The 18,729-nt window shown below is 46.5% G+C and overlaps 7 protein-coding genes across 7 annotated transcripts; 4 read left to right on the top strand and 3 right to left on the bottom strand.

The window, feature by feature from the left end:
• Positions 1-149: 149 nt before the first annotated feature.
• SJAG_03916 (chromodomain protein Chp1) lies at positions 150-4,507 on the top strand. The gene has a single exon (XM_002175003.2). It carries the CDS (start codon positions 923-925, stop codon positions 4,157-4,159), a length of 3,237 nt encoding a protein of 1,078 aa, XP_002175039.1. The 5' UTR covers positions 150-922; the 3' UTR covers positions 4,160-4,507.
• Positions 4,508-5,068: 561 nt separating this feature from the next.
• SJAG_03918 (transcription factor) lies at positions 5,069-9,026 on the top strand. The gene has a single exon (XM_002175004.2). It carries the CDS (start codon positions 5,155-5,157, stop codon positions 8,179-8,181), a length of 3,027 nt encoding a protein of 1,008 aa, XP_002175040.1. The 5' UTR covers positions 5,069-5,154; the 3' UTR covers positions 8,182-9,026.
• A 200-nt stretch (positions 9,027-9,226) lies between these two features.
• On the top strand, positions 9,227-10,015 carry SJAG_03919 (60S ribosomal protein L15). Its single transcript, XM_002175005.2, has one exon. It carries the CDS (start codon positions 9,321-9,323, stop codon positions 9,924-9,926), a length of 606 nt encoding a protein of 201 aa, XP_002175041.1. The 5' UTR covers positions 9,227-9,320; the 3' UTR covers positions 9,927-10,015.
• Positions 9,432-10,875, bottom strand: SJAG_03920 (succinate dehydrogenase cytochrome b subunit). Its single transcript, XM_002175006.2, has one exon. It carries the CDS (start codon positions 10,740-10,742, stop codon positions 10,206-10,208), a length of 537 nt encoding a protein of 178 aa, XP_002175042.1. The 5' UTR covers positions 10,743-10,875; the 3' UTR covers positions 9,432-10,205.
• Positions 10,876-10,976: 101 nt separating this feature from the next.
• On the top strand, positions 10,977-11,959 carry SJAG_03921 (DNA-directed RNA polymerase III complex subunit Rpc37). Its single transcript, XM_002175007.2, has one exon. The coding sequence runs from the start codon at positions 11,064-11,066 to the stop codon at positions 11,778-11,780; it is 717 nt and encodes a 238-aa protein (XP_002175043.1). The 5' UTR covers positions 10,977-11,063; the 3' UTR covers positions 11,781-11,959.
• On the bottom strand, positions 11,940-12,529 carry SJAG_03922 (60S ribosomal protein L24). The gene has a single exon (XM_002175008.2). It carries the CDS (start codon positions 12,386-12,388, stop codon positions 11,963-11,965), a length of 426 nt encoding a protein of 141 aa, XP_002175044.1. The 5' UTR covers positions 12,389-12,529; the 3' UTR covers positions 11,940-11,962.
• An 87-nt stretch (positions 12,530-12,616) lies between these two features.
• On the bottom strand, positions 12,617-18,722 carry SJAG_03923 (helicase sen1; the record flags this gene model as incomplete). Its single annotated transcript, XM_002175009.2, has 2 exons — positions 12,617-17,226; positions 17,318-18,722. The coding sequence occupies 2 exons, from the start codon at positions 18,720-18,722 to the stop codon at positions 12,707-12,709; spliced, it is 5,925 nt and encodes a 1,974-aa protein (XP_002175045.1). The 3' UTR covers positions 12,617-12,706.
• Positions 18,723-18,729: the final 7 nt, after the last annotated feature.

The raw sequence follows: 18,729 nt of genomic DNA, 5'->3' as shown, positions 1-18,729 counted from the left end.
CTTGTTGCCTGGTGGTGACGAGTACACCGAGCATGGCACGAGTTTTGCGCGCTACTCGTTTAGCTCGTTAATGTACGTAATCTTTCTCGCTAACTTTAGATAAGCCTATACAGCTTAAGGTTATTGATTTCATTTACATGCAGATCATTGTAAAACACCAGTTCGCGTCTGTGTCACAAAACATCCCTCGTAGCCACCGCAGTCAGCCAGCTCGCCCAACACGAACTGTTCCGTTAGACAAACAATCGCAGATCACCGCTGTTCACTCTTGGAGGTGACCCATACGCAGCCCTGGTCGACCGCCGTTAGTGGATGCTCCTAAGGACGTTAAACTACCCTTCTAGTAGCCCAAGTCCGTCTCCACCAAATTTACAACGCCAAACCACACACGCCCTGGTTCACTGTAAATAGTTTATTTTTACAGGGAGAACAGTCCCGCGTGTATTTTGTCCATTAATGGACAAGTGTCTTGTTTCTATAAACTGTTACTAGACCGACGTTGGAATTCTTACAGGAATTGTCACTTCTTTTTTGCAATTCTGCACAGAACCTGCAAGCCCATATATCAACGAATGCCGGTTGGGAGAGACTGCGTGAACTTACAGCTTACGAAGGAGAAAAAACGTTATTAGTCTTGTTATCTCTCTTGTTTTGTTTCTGTCCAAATTGTGTATAATAAAAAACAATTGAGCAGGAATATTTACTGTTTTGGTCACTCTTTGTTTGAAAACATATACTAATAGTGAACAAAAGTTCACTGTGCAACTTTTTGGAGCATTACAACTCATTTTTGGTGTCTGCAACGAATACTTGTCTTCAAATAATACTCTTGAAGAATCTACTGTACCTAATTATACACAACCGACAATCGATACACGTTCTTAAACTACTTGCTTAACGATTTTTGTGTAGCCCACTAAAGATGGACTCAAGTGATGATGAGTATGATTCCGATGTCTACGAGGTTGAGCATATCCTGGACGAGAAAACAGATGAAAACGGAAACACCCTGTACTATATTAAGTGGGCCGGCTATGAATGGTACGACAACACTTGGGAGCCAGAAGCCAACCTAGTGGGTGCCGATCTAGCCTTGAAGGATTGGAAAAAACGGAAAGAACTCATTTCTCGCAATTTAATCAAACCGTATGATTCAGAAGGAAATGAACGACGGAAAGAAGAACGCGAGTTAGAAGAACAAAAAAAGGAGAAGGAGCGTCGTCGGTTGCGTCTTCTAGTTCAAGCTGAGCGGGAAAAATCAAAACGGCAAACAAAACGGAGTACTGCTGTCACATCAAGACAGTCAACGAAACGGAAAAAAGCAGCAGCAGCAGCAGCAGCAAGTCCGACAAGTACAAAAAAGACGAGAACAAAGAAGACTGCTTCTTCCAAATCTACAACAACAACTTCAACGAAAAAGAAGCGAATTATTATAGATGATGAAGATGAAGAGGATGGAGAGGATGGAGAGGAAGAAGCAATCGCTGTTCCTCGGAAATCCCACCGGGCGAAAGCAAAGCCCGAAACGATTAATGTACCGGACAGCGACAATAGTGATAATGAAGAATTGCCTTCGTTTCAAAAGAATGACAAACGCAGTGCCGCTGACACGTCCATGGAAAGCGGTAATTCTTCCATCTCTTCCGAACTGCCTCCTTTGCTCGACACAGATATGCTGGATGTCACCGAAACTCTCTTCCGGCCACAGACAGCGAAAACACGATCTGCAAAACCCGCGAAGGTCAAGCCTATACCTCCCCGAAAGAAAACGAAAGCAAAACAAACCCTCGTGCAAGACGAAAGTAGTGTAGCGGACGGAAAGGCTCCTGATGCTGCGTCGCTTTTCGTTGATGGTTTGACAAACTTATCACAAATTAAGTTTAAAAAGCATGAACCAGCTAGCGTTTCTCGAACCGTCGTTATTACTGGGTTTCCTATGGAAACATCCGAATCTGATTTTCGTGAGTATTTTGCTTTCATAACAAAAGATATGTCAGTTTCCCTATCAAGTCCTCTGTCGAAACAGGCTTCCAAAAATGTAGCCTATGTAAAATTCGATACTGCTGATCATGCCTTGCTTGCTTGTGAAAAAGGCCATCCTCAATGGCGTGTAGCGCCAAGCCAGGATAGTCTTTACGAACGATCACTCGCAGGTAATGACACAGTTCCGGAAGAGGAAGAACTTGTTCAGCCGCGATCTACTCACAAGTCCATTCTCAAAACTGCGGCGACAAAGTCTAGTCGTCTGCCTAAAGAACGCTTGTCTGTCTCATTTTCCGAGGCTCCACTGAAGAAAAACGAGGACAGTAAAAAAGAAGAAGAAGAAGAAATTAGCACTGTTGAAAAAACCAAATCTGTTGATTTCGACGATTCTCCGTTAAGTTTGTTTGACACTAAAAAATCATCTTCTGACGAGCATCTTGAGACTGGGAGTAAAGATGCTAAGGACAAAACGAAAACTTCTAAAAGCCCAGACAAGGACAAACCAAAATCTCCCAAGAGCTCAGAGAAGGAAAAACCGAAATCCAGTAAGAGCACGGACAAGGAAACCGATGGAAAAAACAAAAAATCGAAGAAGACCTCTGCTAAGAAGTCTTCTCGTAAAAAGCCTATCAAACCAATGATTGTTGGAAGTAGTTGGACCGCTGTAAATTCTTCTCAGGGTTTAGGTGCTACTGATTCTGAGAGCAAGCCCGACGATTCGGAACCCGATTCTGTTGTACCGCCGGTTGCACCACTCTCTGACGACGAAAACGATGACTTGGAACACTTGTTTTCTGAGGATGTCTCTTCGCCGGCTTCGTCGGCAAAGGTGGTTCACATTCCCGATTACTGGCGATTTGTTCTTCGTTCTGGCAAGTCGCTTTCGTTTACCGGCGAGCTTGAATTAGATCTTTCCAAACTGAAAGAGGAGGAAGAAAACAAGCCAATTCTTCAAAGCTTAATTACCAAGCGGCAGATCGACGTGGTGCGTTTTATTTCCACGTCGCATCTGGAATTGTTTGGTGATTGTGTGAAGGATATCATGCAGGGAAACTTGTATGTTCGTAACGATGTGGACATGAATCATTTCCGTAATATTCTTGTTCGAAGTAAGGGTGCTGGCATTGTTTTAGAGAAGGAATTTAGCTTGCTATTCTTCACCTCTGACAATGAGCCACTCATGAACATGTATAAGTGTTCCAGTGGCATCAAGAGCCCCTTTTGGATCGTTTTGCTTGAGCCATTCGCGCCTATGCTTCGCAATTGGGCCTCTAAAAATTCGAGAGCTACACGCATATACAACAAAAGCTTCCCGTACTTGACATATCTGCTGCAGCTAAGCAACATGGACTATGTCCGTGCTGGAGCCTTTCAACCCGGAAAAGTTATTGTGTATGCGGATGACGGGCCAGAAACACTGGAGGTCGTTGACATGTTGCGCTCGGCAAAGGTACAATTCGTTATGAAAAAGGAATTGAACGAAAAAAGCATGTCTTCTGTGAACTTGATATTGGTGCACACTAGCCTCAAAACCAACATCAATGAACTTCCATTTCTGACATTGGCGAAGCGTCAAGTCTGTCGTTTTTATTTGTTCGGTGTTGACACCATCAGCAAAAAGCGTGTCAGCCGACCTAGTCTTGAGCTCGGTGCGCCTGAAAGCGTTGGAAAAAGGGTGCTGCACGAATATGTGCAGCGACTCCTGCCCATCTTTCCTCGGGGCGGCATTCTCAGCGTCACTCCAATCGCGTTCATTAAAAAGCCGGACATCATCAAGTCAGTGCTTCCTTTCATCCAGCTCAAGATTACCTCTTGGCGGTTTGTTTTGCCGGTGGGATATATTACTATGCTACGCTCATGCTTTGAGAAGTACTTTCCCAATGAGCCTTCAAAGAAACTGAACGACTGCATTGCTACCTACAACCGTCTTATGGAAGAAGCTGGCAGTTCGACAATCATGATGCTGCAAGACTGGGAGGTAATTGAGTCGGAGGATGAAAGCGAGACGCTCCTAAACTCGCTTCTGTTTTACCAGCAAAAGCATTACGAGCAGTACCGACGGTTTGTTTTACTTCACGATGTTCAAAAATTTCCTCTGAAGGAGCCCAATGGGATTGAAACACTGACATTCAACGACTTCCGGCAGCGGTTTATGTCTACTGTCGGTCTTGGCTGAACCTCCACCTGCCGTCCGACTGTTTCCTTTCCCTCTTGCTCCAGCAGTATCCCCTATCCATTCCCTGCGTTTGTTCCCATAAAGACTCATGCGTTGTCTCACTCACATCCCTCTTTACCACCCATTTTTCTAAACATTCATTTACGCACCCTCTGCCTCCCTTCCCGCCCTTTCTTACACGAAATGACACACACACGAAAATAATATAACAAAGCGTAGTTTACTGCATCCGTTACTCCCTTCCATTCGTCGCGCGGAACTTATGGAGAAACCAACACAACAAGCCCTAAGGCTTTGTTTCTCTTTACTCCTCTTAATTGTCGCAGCGTGCTATTTCGTGATTTAAAGTTTTTTTTGGACATATAGTGTAGTGCCTGCGACGGAACGGCGACTCTAAAATCAGGGATACGGCGGGGCATTTTAAGCGAGTCGGAAGAAGGTCACTAGCTGGCTGTTCATTGGCTGAAAGTTTCGCCCTTTAAAGGATAGAGACTATGTTCTATGGGTATCCGGAATAGTGTTTTGAGATCGCCGCAATCTTTTCTAGTCGCACAGTATTTTTCCGCAGATGCCTAACTGATGGACTGCTTTTTCTTTTGCGTTACTAACCTCTGCATTAAAACGCTCATCTCGGCCCGCTCTGATTTTAAGACTGCGGGACACTGCTATATACGCATCTCGATTTAGCCCCTTGGTACCCTTGATCCAATCCCCTTTACGAAAACCATCCAATCATCCGTATCCGTTTTTCCACCCCTTAAAGCATTGCGGCAAAAAACTCGCTTAATTTCACATAAGGTTCGCTTATTATCGACCAGGGTGGTTACATCATTTTCAACACCAAAAAGTAGCCACGTCGACCCTGCTACAAAGACCGTTTCTTTTTCACAGCATTCCCCTCCGTTCCCAGAATCCACGTCACAGCTATTGTCCCTCACACTTGGCCGGTGTTTCGTGAGTGAATCGCCGCGCAGAGTTGTCAACAGAGTGTCGGCATGAATCATCAAAGTGAACTGGCCGCCTCCTTCAACGGCGCATCCTCATCCTCGCCAACGGTGTCCCCTCCTACGGGTTCCCTGTCCGAATACCGAGACACCGCTGCATCCTCCAGCACAAGTGCTCTCATTTCCCGAGCAGCTCAGAATTCGAAAGCACCGGCAAAAAGTGCGTCTCCGCTTCCCAGTTGGGCTCACGAAAAAACAAAAGCAGGCAAGGACAGGAAACGTCTGCCACTTGCATGTCAATCATGCCGCAAGAAAAAAATCAAATGTTCGGGTGAACGGCCGTCTTGTGCCCAATGTTTAAAACACAACACCGTGTGTGAGTACAAAGTGTCTGCAAACAAACGGTCCCACAGTCGGCATGAGGAGCTGCACCATCACCAGCAATTGCAATTAAATCACCAGCAGCAAACGGCTTCGAACCATATGGGTGGTTCTGCAATTCCTTCGCCCATTGTCGTCGGAGGAGCTGGCCCGCTTGCTGCCGGAGCAAATTCACGGTCGGGACTGCACCAAGCAATGGTGACAGCTACTGCTCGGCTAGGTATAGATGACTCTCGTTCTCCTACAGCAATTACTCCGGGTGGACCGGGATCGGGTTCTGATCCTCAAACGCACCCTCTCGCCCTTGAACGACGGTCATCCTCTGCTTCAGTGTCGCTTCCCAGTCTTCCTGGGTCTGCCGGTCCCAACTCTGCCAACATTGGCTCTTCACTGCCTAACGTGCAGTCCGTCCTGCCCGCCGCCCCGTCTCCCATTCCTTCAGGTGCGGCTTCTTCGTTGCTCTCGTCTGAATTTGCTATGTATCGTAAAAACTCGCTTGTGTCGCCCGACAGCAATATGATGGCCGCTCTTTCCGTGTCAAATGCACCTGCTAGCGTCGGCAACGGCGGCAATCTTTTCGCCTCGAACAGAAGCAGTGGCTCAATTGACAACCCTGCCCCTAACAGTGTTACACTTGCCGCTGCGTCAGCAGGGACAGCACCAGCTGTGATTCCGCCGTTGTCGGTTGCGAATGGAGCTGGACCCTTTACGACGCCTTTTAATAATGGGCTTCCTGCCTTTACTCCTTCTACCACCTTGCCTGCCGTGTCCTCTTCGCAACCGCAACAAGTCTGCAACATTGTCCAGGCCCCCTTTGTCAACTCATCTCCCGTCTTTTCCATCGGCCCCCCTCCAAATGAGTCTTCCAAACAGCCTTCCATCGGGCCCTTGGCCCCCACGGTCACGACGCCCGGTACTCTTTCCTCGCCAATTGTCCAGACAACTCCATCCATTCCTCGTCTAATCACATCTACACCCGTCTCCGAGCTGCCTCCTATGGAGCTTCGGCGGCATCTCGCTGAGGTGTTTTTCCACTGCTGCCATGGACAGACATACAACTTGTTCCACCGTCCTAACTTCATGGAGTCACTAAGCAATAATACGCTGCCGCTTGTCCTCGTATATGCAATCTGTGCCGTTTCGGCACGGTTTTCCTCGCACATGCAGGTTCGCTACTCACCCCCGTACATGGCGGGCGAGCAGTTTGCTCGTGAGGCTCGTCGCCTTGCGCTCGATAGCCTTGACCGACCGGATTTGTCGCTGGTATCGGCGCTTCTGCTACTATCTCTTCACGATTCTGGCACAGGCGACATGGGCAAAAGCTGGATGTACGGCGGCATGGCTCTACGGATGGCCGCTGCCCTGCAATTAAACTGTGAACAAGGAAGTAACCCTCTTGATTTAGATAATGTGGACGCGGGTCCACGAATTTCCTTCCTCGAACGCGAGCTTCGGAGACGGACGTTTTGGGCTTGTTTTTTGATGGATCGGTACTCGTCTTCGGCAGAGCGGTTACAGTTTCTTGACGAAAACGATATTAATATTCAGCTTCCGGTGCATGAGCTCCTTTTCACCAAGCAAATCGCCGGTGTCACACAGACACTTGATGGCCGCATTCTGGAAGGAGTACCCAGCATTGTAATTCCGGCTGACACCACTGAAAACATGGGTGTCGCTGCGTACACTGTCAAAATAATCGCCCTTTGGGGCCGTGCAGTTAAGTATCTGCAACAGGGAGGACGCAAACGTGATCCTTATCCCTTCTGGCACAAAAGCTCGGACTTTAATAAACTCAACGAGGCCATCCTCGACTGGGCTTCCGGTCTTCCACAGCGTCTGAAGTACTCTGTCGTCGGCCTCGAGAATCACATATCTATCCAACAGGGAGCGCAGTACGCGTTCTTGCACCTGGCATACCACTACGTTCTTATGTGGGTATTCCGCACAATCTACGAACCCGCCTCAACACGAGAAGCCAAGTCCCCCATCAGTCGCAGTGAAAGCACGCTGTCGTTTGCAAGCTTGCAAAGTGCCAACGCCACAATATCCCAGTCGAATGGCCCCCAACGCTCTAACGTTGCTGCCGCACGTCTTTACAAGGCTGCGAAAGAAATATGTCTTCGCTGTGCCAACGCCATCTCCATGATCGTTGACGATTGCCGTAAACACAATGTTATTCTTACGTCTCCTTTTATTGCCTACGGCGTCTATACCGCCTTCTGTGTTCAGACGGAAGCGGCATTTGGTTCGGATAACCTAGTTGCCTCTACCGCGCGTCATAACCTCGAAATTGACCTACGTTTATTATTGGAAATGAAGAACTACTGGCGGCCTATGCAAATGTTGTGCAATGAAATGTCACGAATTTGGGCTGAAAGTGTCCAGCGCTACGGTGCTGGGCAATCTCCAGAGGCAAATGTACCGGACGACAATGTTGATGAGAATGAGGCGCTGGAAGTGGAGAAGCACTTTGCCTACATAATCGAGTCACCGCTCGTAGCGACTGGCGGCACTAACCAAGAGTCATATTCGACGGATCTGATGTCCCACTTTGGGATGCCGAAAAATACCGAGATGCAATCTTGGAGCGGCTTTTGGCCGTCGGATGATCTGCAAAATTACCAGGAATCAACAATTGATAGCCTCGTTGCCTTTGCTACCGGCAACCCAGGTTGGAACATATCGTTTGCTGGATAGCTGATAATGTTGTACAAAAAAATCACGGTTTTTAATTTCTTCGTGGAAGACATCATTCAGCAATTCGGCAGCGATAGATACATCCTTGTACGGTGTCAATGAAAAAGAGGCACTGTGTGCTCCTCTGCATTTTTCCATTTGTTATTTCTTGCATTGTGGTTGTTCCTCAATTTCAAAGTGTTTTGCTCGTTTCGTTTGGCAAAAATAGCCTAATTCTGTCTCTCTTTCTTCTGATTTCTTTGCATTTCATTTCTATCTAATGCACCAACGACGCTAATCGCAAGCTTTTTTTTCGTGTTCTGAATTTCAGATCCGTTTTTATTTTCTTTTTTTTTGTTTGCTATATAATTGTCTGTTTTGGTTAAAGGTCTAGTTTTAGTCCACACACAAGCACACACACGCACGCGAGCATGCATGACAAGAGGAAAAACTTTTCTACACGATGGTGAGCACAATTGTGTCAAAGCAGTTGAATGACTCATTTGCTCTGACGAAATGGCGGTTTGGCTTCTTGCAGCCTATGACTACCACCCATCCCATCCCCTCTATACGCTGTCCTTCCTCCTTTTTGTCTCTCTGACTACTAATCGTCGCTAGTGACGCATCACCCATGATTGCTGCCTTCCGTCTCGACTTTTTTATTTTCTTGTGTTTGGATGCGATTTCCGGTATCTAAGAAAGGGTAATCCAAGCCACGTCACGGGCGAGGCGTGTACACTACTTTTGTTTCTTTTTGCGTTTTAGATGATATTTTATTTCTCCCATGGTGTAGTAAACGTTGCTACTGCTTCTCCCATGGTTCTATCCAATTGAGTGTTGCTGAAGCTAAGGGGAGGAAGGGGGGGTGTGTTGGAGACACAGTTTGGGCCCCGTCGCAAGACGGCGCTGGATTTTTTGGTGGATCGTTTTAGGGAGAGGGAACGTGTCCCTCGTTATTGTGTTTAGGGACGACACATGATTTCGTTAAATCGAATATCATTCTTCGGTAGCATTCGTTAAACGCCTTCAAGACGCACACTGCATCTCGCTATCCCGCTATTTTAGCAGTCACGGCACACAGTACGCACCTGACACAACACCAGGGCGCCTGTCGTTTGCACACACTTGCCTTCCTAACCAGACGAACCAGAGCGTAAAAAATGGGTGCTTACAAATATTTGGAAGAGCTCGCTAAGAAGAAGCAGTCCGATGTCAACTTGTTCTTGTCTCGTGTGCGTGCCTGGGAGTACCGCCAGCTGAACGTTATTCACCGTGCCAGCAAGCCCTCCCGCCCTGACAAGGCTCGTCGTTTGGGTTACAAGGCCAAGCAAGGTTACGTTATTTACCGCATCCGTGTTCGTCGTGGTGGTCGTAAGCGCCCTGTCCCCAAGGGTCAAACTATGGGCAAGCCCGTCAACCAAGGTGTCAGCGAGCTCAAGTACCAACGCTCCCTCCGCTGCACTGCTGAGGAGCGTGTTGGTCGTCACTGTGCCAACCTCCGTGTCTTGAACTCCTACTGGGTCAACCAAGACGCTACCTACAAGTTCTACGAGGTCATTCTTGTCGATCCCAACCACAAGGCCGTCCGTCGTGATCCTCGCATCAACTGGATCTGCAACGCCGTTCACAAGCACCGTGAGGCCCGTGGTCTTACCTCCATTGGCAAGAAGTCCCGTGGTATTGGCAAGGGTCACCGTCACAACCACAACCCTCAACACCGTACCTGGTTGCGTCACAACACCCTTTCTCTTCGTCGTTACCGTTAGATAGGTTAATGCAATGGCAGGGCTCTGTCAGAGATCGACGGATGTTAAATAAAGTGGAGCGGGGCCGTTCTGTAGCGAGAAGTGCGCGGGGATGGGTGCCCGGTGGGGTAACCTTAATTGCAATAGGGAGCCGATCCCAAAAGAAAACAACTCAAGCAATTTGTATCTGTGGCATTTGCAATCATTACATTAGTAGTCGTAGTCGTCGTAGTGGTCCTTGTCGTCGCAGCACGTAGCGATGGAGCGACAGAGGGTCAAGGAAATGTCCTTAAACCAACTTTACAGTAGAGCTAAATATGCCGCTGTGAGAACAGAAAGCGCCAGCACAGAGTAGCCGGTTCGATACACGCCCTTTAAGGTCAGCTCGTGGATGGAATCCCACAGTAAATGGCGGAAACCGTTGAACATGTGGAATGCTAGTGGATACGCGACAATAAATTTAGCTGGGACTTTGAGCCAGACAGGGACCTGGCTCACTGCATGGGCGATCATGTTCGAATCGAAGCCGTAGCCGAAGGCAGGAGCGAGAAGGTAAGCGGTAGAGAACAGATATAGTGTCCCTGAAAGAGCGACACCGGTAATTCGGTGGGCACTGGACAGGTACCAGGTGAGCTGGGGTTGGTAAATAGTCAAATGAGGAGAATTGGGTCGGTGGACCCGCTGTTGAGCCAGTTCTTCGGCGTTTTCCTGAGGCGTCATCGGTTGGATGGAAATGCCGCGGCGAAAAACGCTGCCAAGCGCAGAACGACGCACAATGCTGCCTGTGCGTTGGAACATTGACAGGTGTATGGGACGCCGAGCACTTAAAGACAACATGGGTGGTTTCGTCAGGAAGAAACAGAGACAGGGCCTGTGGAAATCACACAGGCGGATGCAATAAATTGCGTAAGAATTCGTTAATTGCCGCAGCGCAGTGCGGTGTGCTGCGGAACAGTCCGTTATGCAACCGCGGTCCTCATTATCCAGCATAACGATGTCGTACTGCACAGCTTAAAATGTATTTACCGAGCACGCAAACCTCCTTTAATCGAAAATAACGTGCCGTTTGGATTGCTAACGAACTGTAACATACTGCACCACACTACACCGCAGCAACGCCTTCTCGACCAAATCTTTTGCTTTTCAACCACGACGACCATGGCCGGTTCAGAGTATGAAGATGCAGCATCGCAGCCGTCTACTCCGGTAGACGACAAACGGTCCGAGGCTTCTGCCGATCCTGTCGTCAAGTCGTGTCCCATTTTCTTCTCGCCCGCCTTACGAAACAACATTATTCTCAACCAGTACCCTCTTCGGTCCGCTAATCGTCCCTACAACACTCAGACGGGCGAGGTGGCCACCGGTGTTCGGATTAAGCCCAAAACCGGCTGGATGGAGGTCGACATGCCCCTCCTTACGAGCAAGTACTACGATCCCGAAAAAGCTACTCGGTTCGGATCCGAGGAACAGCCCTTAAACCAGCAGGTGCTGTCGAGTCGTCTGCAGCCACCAGCAACAAAACTCATGGTCGGCGTTTTCCGTAACGGCCAACTCCACATCGTCCCCGTCCGTGGCATCTCCCAGCTGCGGCCTACTTTACGTCATGTTGATGAAAAATCGAAGCGAGCACGTGACATCGCTAATAGCAGTGTAACGCGCGCACAGGCCCCTGCACGTGAGCCGGCACGTGCGGTTCAGGTGACAGTCAAGCAAAACACAGAAGCACCCAAGCTTTCAACGACTCCCATCATTCGAGCCACAGAGGGCGAAGCATGGGTGGACTACAGCATTGGAGACGTCGAGGGCGCTACGTCGCTTCTGCGGCAACTCGAGTGCCCTGCCGAGCACCAGCTTGTTCAGTGCACTCCAAAATAGTTCGCGTCGCATGTCGCATTTCATCCCTTTCCGAATCCGTCCAGTAAAAAAATAAACAATACACATGTTCGCCTCCTCCGCAATTTAGCTCCCCCCTGATTGGACCCCACGACACAATAAGCATCGCCTTACCGCCACCATCCCTGAGCACCCCACACATCCTCGTTCTAGGCATTTTATTTCTAATGACGAGCCTGACCACGAGCGTTAGAGGCGGCAGCCTTGGCCTTGTTGGCCTTCTTAGCAGACTCGGAAGCAGCCTTCTTCTCCTTGTGGGCCTTCAAGGCAGCGCTACGGGCAGCAGCACGAACCTCGGGGCGTTGGCTACGCTTCTCCTTGATGACGTTCAAGTCAGCACCGACAACACCACGTTGGTGCTTGACAGTACGGCGAGTACGCTTCTTAGCTTGCTCAACCGAGACACCCTTCTTGTGCATGCTACGGTAGAGTTGGGTCCAGGAAAGACGACGGGGGTTCTTGCGTTGCAAGAACAAACTTTCGGACTTGGAGTTAACGAAGCGGAAGACCTTGTTGTCTCCACGAACGTAGAGACGGCCGAAGCCGGGGTAGACCTTAGCGCCAGAGAACGAGCAAACTTCGACCTTCATCGTGTCTTGTTTTTCGTAAGAAGACGTAGTGTGTTGTGGTGGTAAACTTGTCAGCGAAAGCGTGTCACAGCCCTACCCTAATTTTGTAGAATAGAGTGGGGGTCGTGGGGCTCAAAAATGGATTCGTTAACGAAATTAAACTCAGATAAAGTTCTCGCAAGCGAGGACTATGTGATTCAGCCGACACAGAATGCGAAGTAAGAACAGTAAGACAAGAGGAGGGAGGGTCCGTAGGCGGTTCATGGAGACGAAGAATAAAGAGGGTGGTGAGTTGTGAAAAAATGAGTGCACAAAAAGGAGGAATACCCAATGTCCTCATCAAGTATTTCCTGAGGGTTTAGGTTTTTCGGCACGACCGTTAGGTGTAAATCCACGGGCCAAAGCTGCTAGAGCAAGCTTCGACTTAAGCTTGCGTGGAGGTGCTACAGGAGCAATTGGCTGGGGTTCCTGCAGCCGCTGCAAGCGAGCTGGATGCATTCCACTTGCTGAAGGCAACGGTGTCGGCGACGCCCCTGTTGCAGGTGTCTGGGAAACTGGCGACAAAAAGCGGTTCGGAGAATCCTGATGAGACTCCTTGTCTCGTTTTTTATGACCGTGCCTAGATGAATACTCCTCTGAAGTCTTTCTTTTCTTTTCATGTTTGCTCTCGCTGTGCTTGCGTGCAATGGACGGACGTTTTTGAGAACCTAACTTTGACGAATTTGCCTGTGGGGAAGCATTTGTTTGTGTATATTGTTTTGGGGGAGCAGAAGCCGAGGAAAGGGAACGTGGAATGGGAGATGGGGCAGAGATTGGTGAGGAAATCGCGGAAGAGGGGATAGCTTTAGGTGTTTGAATGGATTGGCTTGATTGAATGGCATATGACTGGCTGCGACGCAGTTGGTCTATAGACGAAGTCACCAAACACGAGCGTGTTTGAGCGTCTGTAATTAAAGCGGACCACATCTTGTCCTTGGTAAGAGTACCAACATTACCAATAATGTACAGCGAGGATTTGGCACGGGTGAGAGCAACATTAAGACGGCGAGTATCGCTCAAGAAACCGATTCCTCCGCCCATGTCACCACGTACACAAGAGAATAAGATAATATCCTTCTCTTGACCTTGGAAACCGTCTACAGTATTGAAGTCAACACGCTTGAAAATAAGTGGACCGTAACGACGTTCAAACTGCATACGTAGTTCTTGAAGCTGTCGACGATAGGGAGTGACAATACCAACTTTTCCCTCCATATCCACGTTGATATAGTCCTGAACAAGTTTGTCATAGAGCGTAAGCACAAAGCTAGCTTCTTCAGGATTGTAAACGGACTTCGTGATGGAGGATGATTCTCTTGTTCGCACATCAAAGAAACGATAAATACCAAAAGTAGGATCGTGATGCCACGGACGAGCGGTAAGCTTCTGCATGTCTGGTCCATCGAGCAAGCGTGAACCGTAAAAATACGAGCTTGGGAATCGACTAATTTCGGGATGCATACGGTATTGAATACTCAAGAGGAAAGAAGAGTTTGGATTTTGTTTATGCATGCGAACATACAGCGATTCGGAATAGCCATTTTGTGATGCCGTTTTGGAAAGAACAGTAGGGGGAAGTTGGTTAGGATCACCAACCATGATGCACCGTTCGCATCCGTATTTTAAGGGAATAAGAGCACTTAACTCAACAGCTTGAGCTGCTTCATCGATGATGACCGAGGGAAACGAAATTCCGGATTTCAGTAGTATGTCATGGCCACTAGCAGATAGAGTGGAACAGATAATTTCAGCATCTTTAAGCAACTGACTTTGAATTTGCTTCTTCGCAATATCCATGTTTCGGTTTGCAATACCCTGCTGTCTACGCATATCGTCCAAACGCTGTTCGAGTTGATTTTTCGTCTTCATTACCTCTCTCAGTTTCATTTCCACAGCTGGATCATTTATACCGGAGTTTCTTGCTTTTTCCAGTTGAGCACGAAGAGCATCACGCTCTTTTAAGATTTCATCGTGGCGCTTTCTAACCTGCATTGATTCTCCATTGTCTTGGTTTTTTTTTAAGTTAAGAACCTGCATTTGCTCTTGCATTTTTTCGTCTAGTGTAAATTCTTTGACATGAGGATTGATAGATTCCGAGTATCCTACACGAAGAATTTTAGGTTTAAACTTTATTCCTTCATGGTCAAATATGCCATCCTTTAGACGAAGAAGAATTTCATCAATGGCTGCGTTACTGGGCGCACAAATGAGAACTTTCTTTGTGCCAGGTTGAGTGTTTCCATTCTGTCCGGGGGCATCGAATCGTCGTCCTTGACCTCCTGAAGTCAAAAGGGCACTGACGATACCAAGAATTGTTTTAGTCTTTCCTGTACCGGGGGGACCCTGTACCAAAGTAAAACCAGTTCTAGCACACGCAGCATGTATAGCTAAAGCTTGCGGTTCATTTACGTGATACGATTCCATGACACGCTTTAATTGCGGCGGTTGCAAAGAAAGGTCACATGGATTGCAACGGGCTTTGATAATGTCTTCAGAAACATCGTAAAATGACAGTGCACGAAGGGACGAATACTCGCGAAGGTTTGTCGTAATACTGAATAGTTTCTGAACGTAGAATGAAAGGTTGGGTCGGAAGAGCTGCATCGCACTCACAGTCGGAAGTGTACGCAACGTTACTTCTAATCCACTTTTCTTCTTCGTTATTGATTGAACTTTTACAAGAAATGCAGGTTCTCCAGCAGATGGATGAGAGGGATTCTTTGATTTAGACATGGCGCAAACATCAGAATCACCAATACCAAGACCTAAAGTACTGTCGGGCGCCACGACGAACAAATCAATGAATGCATCAACAGTACTTCGACTTAAAAGTTGGACTTCTACAGGCGGGGAATTATTGTCAACTTTAGAACGTACCATTTGAGCCCATAATTCGTGAAACAGCAAAGGCTCGAATGTATTAATGTAATTCTCAACCGACGTATACGTTGCTGAAATTCGTTTGCACGGTGCAATAGCTTCGGTTGGTGGTATCTCAGAATCACAAGCCGGGTTCCAAGAAAGGAGAGTTTTGTAAAACTTTGAAACATCAGGGAAAAGGCGTGCCTTTGTAATTTGAGCACTTTGCTGAATTGTTCTTCTTTGCTGAACAGGATGAGAACCACCTTTAGCAACAGAAAACGACGGATCAAGCAGCTGGATACCTCTTCTTGGGGCCACCGTTTTTGTCGTACTGGTGTCAACATCTTTAATCAAAGAGAACAGACCATCAGACGGCTTCTCTCCTTCAGAATCGGATGAGTCAGATGAGCTTGTACTGGCAGAGGCCACTGGTGGTTTGCGGTTAAGTACGCTATTTGGCCTACCGGGTAATGAGCCAAACTTGGTAACTGGTCCACGACTCTGAAGAAAGTTTTGTTTCAATTGCTTGAGAGTACTGGAGGCACTTGCCTTTTTCAAGTTGAATGTAGACGCCGGCGGTTTTGGTTTTCGTTCTATCACTACAGGTTGGCGTTTAGCTGAGTAGGTAACACTTCTTTCGTTCAGCTTCTTTGCATTGTTAATGATGTCAGCAGAAATCGAAAAAGTATTGGTTTTGTTTTTTGTATCACTTTTAAGTGTATTAGAAGGTAATTGCGGAGATACTGAGGGTAGCGCAGGCAATTGAAATTGTTCATCTTCAACTTCTATGACTGGAACGTGTTTGTCCAGTTCAGGAGATTTAACAGCCGTCTTTTCGTCTTCAAGAATAGAATCATCGATTACAGTATTAACTTCTGGGAGCATGATAACATCGTCATCAGTTGCTGGCTCAGGAAGGTAGGGAGCAAGGGCAAATAACAAATCCTCGCGTTCTGATTTTGTCAGGATTGTGCGATGGTCTTTCGAGCTGTTAGCGTACTTTTCGATCATTGAAACAACATTAAGACTCATGGGGAGTTCGACACGCTTGCACGCTCTCAACATTTTGCAGATAATCGCTACGACATTGCAAAGGAGTGCTTCATCATTTAACTTAAGCCAGTAGCATAGTGTCCCCAAGGGTTCTTTTAAATTGCTAATCATTTTCGAGCTCAGTTCGGTTTGCTCAAAAGAGGATGAAGACGGTGTTGAGCTACTTAGCTCTTCGCCTTTCATAAAATACTCAAAATCTTTCAAGTTGTCTAGTAAAGACAAACAACATTCCAAAGTGTCACGCATAAAGTCGATTAACAAAACACGAGAATGTTTCGCCGGCCAATACAAAGAACGTAAGAACACAGAAGCCATAACTGTCCAAATGTTAGACCAGAAAGTGGTCATTGCCCTGCGATTTGTCTCTATAACTCTAAGCTTATTTTCCACCACGATAAGTCCATTACAACGATTGCAGAAAGTGTCTGTAATTATCTTGGCATAACGAAGCAGATATCGTGCGGGCCGGAATGTTTTAATTCGTGTCCAGTCATCCAAGTTCGTATTAAAAGCCGACAATATCTCGGAGAAGTGATCCTCAAGTAGCTTATGGAGCATGTCTTCGACACTGTCACAATCGAGTGCTGTCTTCAATACAAACAGACTTGTTGAAGATATATCCTTTATTGGGCTACAAGAAAGCGAAAATAACGATCGACATGTTCGGATATCTTTAATCAACGAACTTTGAGAAGAAAGACTCCAATCTTGAAGTGAGTTTAATATTCCACCTAAAGCGGTTCGAAAACTATCGAGCATAAAGTGAAATTGTTCGGCATAATCAGTCTCTCCGGATTTCGTCTCAAGCTCATCAGCCAATGCTACTTCAGATACAGAAGACAGTAATGTGCTGGCGAGTGTTACTCGTTCGTCCTTTAAAACATCCTTCAAATGTTTCCAAAAGCCTTCAAAGGACTGTTCTGCAATTTTTGTATTTAAACAGGGAAGGTTTATTTTGTTAACAAGACAGTAGTGCATTTTGCACAAAATAAAAACATCCATCCTCAATCTCAAACCCGAACGTCGAGTAAACGATTTCTGAATCAATACTGGTTTCATGTTCAAAGTCCAATAAATCAAAGAAACGATCGTATGTGGACGTAGATACAGCTTGAAGTTCCGAGTAATCAATTTCGTGCAAGTTGTTCGAATTTCCAGCACCTTTCAAAAACTCATTGAACAGTAGTTGAAAACACTCACAGATACTTTCAAGCAGTGAAGAATGGTTAACACCATTATCATTACAGCTTTTATAAAGTTCAATGAAATGTTCTAACAGCTTAAGTACAGCGTTCAAACTATTTAAAATGGGAAGACTTGATATAAAATATTTCGCCCACGAGAAAACTCCGTCAAACGTAACTACGTCGCTTGGTTGAGAGACTTCGGTGATCCACTTAGTGTAGATTTCGCTCTGTAACAAATCCTCTAAGTACTTCAGCGCGGATTTTTGTGAGTAGATAGTCCAGATTTTTTTTTCAAAGACCTTGAGAAGCTGTTGAAAGCACTGTAAGTATGCTGCAAATTCTCCCAATGTAGATGGTTGCCTTTTTGTGAAAAAAAATTGTACGACATCATGTTCAGAACTTTGTAAGGAAAGAAAATAGTCCTTGTGAATGTGACAAAGTAGTGTACGTAAGGCTTGATAAAAAACCGTGAGGGATGATTGAGAATTTTCATCGCAGATTTGATCCATTGCCTGCAAAAACGGGCCTTGTAGCGGCATGAATTCTTCGCTTGAAACAATCTCAAGGCTGTTAAAACTACCGTGCGCCCATTTTCGAAGCTTCACATCTTCTGAGAAAAGAAGGTACACAACGCCGGGAACCAGTTTTTTAGACAATCGTAAAAATCCAGATTCAGTAAACCGAACGCGAAATAAATCGAACAGTGTTGGTGACTGTAGTAGCTCAACAGAGTATAAGATTTCATAAAATGCACAAAGAATTGGTTTAGAATTAGGAGTCGAATCAACTTTTGGACTGGTTTTAAGAAGTTGTACAAGTCTTTCAATGTCCCAATCTTGTATGCGCTTTAATACAAGACTTAGGGATTCTTTAGTGTAGTGAAAGACATCTATGCATATATTACCGAATTCTTGTTTCAATTTATAATAAGCCAGAATGCACGAAGGACATGATTTAAGGCGATTAGTCATATGCACCTTTAGCCAGCTGAGAACTTTTTTTTCAACTTGAAAAGAGAAAAGATAAAGACATTCTCTTACAGCAATGCTGAGTCTCCTATCACAAAACCAATGAGGTTCCTTGCGCTTCTCGTCCAAAAACTTCAGCGCGAGCTCAATGACCTTGTTTGAGTTGGGCGAACTCTCTTTACCTGCATTCTCTTGATTTTTTCGAATTGCAGCTTTCAATTCATCTAACGAAAACTCATTTCCCATATCAACT

The sequence above is a fragment of the Schizosaccharomyces japonicus genome (assembly GCF_000149845.2).
Source record: "Schizosaccharomyces japonicus yFS275 unplaced genomic scaffold supercont5.2, whole genome shotgun sequence".
Taxonomy (NCBI): Eukaryota; Fungi; Ascomycota; class Schizosaccharomycetes; order Schizosaccharomycetales; family Schizosaccharomycetaceae; genus Schizosaccharomyces; species Schizosaccharomyces japonicus.
Note: the sequence above shows the minus strand (reverse complement) of the source record. Positions and strands in the feature narration are given on the sequence as shown.

Coding starts and splice junctions, on each gene's coding strand:
- SJAG_03921 (XM_002175007.2), top strand. CDS start 11,064: ATGGCCGGTTCAGAGTATGAAGATGCAGCATCGCAGCCGTCTACTCCG.
- SJAG_03920 (XM_002175006.2), bottom strand. CDS start 10,742: ATGTTGTCTTTAAGTGCTCGGCGTCCCATACACCTGTCAATGTTCCAA.
- SJAG_03919 (XM_002175005.2), top strand. CDS start 9,321: ATGGGTGCTTACAAATATTTGGAAGAGCTCGCTAAGAAGAAGCAGTCC.
- SJAG_03922 (XM_002175008.2), bottom strand. CDS start 12,388: ATGAAGGTCGAAGTTTGCTCGTTCTCTGGCGCTAAGGTCTACCCCGGC.
- SJAG_03916 (XM_002175003.2), top strand. CDS start 923: ATGGACTCAAGTGATGATGAGTATGATTCCGATGTCTACGAGGTTGAG.
- SJAG_03918 (XM_002175004.2), top strand. CDS start 5,155: ATGAATCATCAAAGTGAACTGGCCGCCTCCTTCAACGGCGCATCCTCA.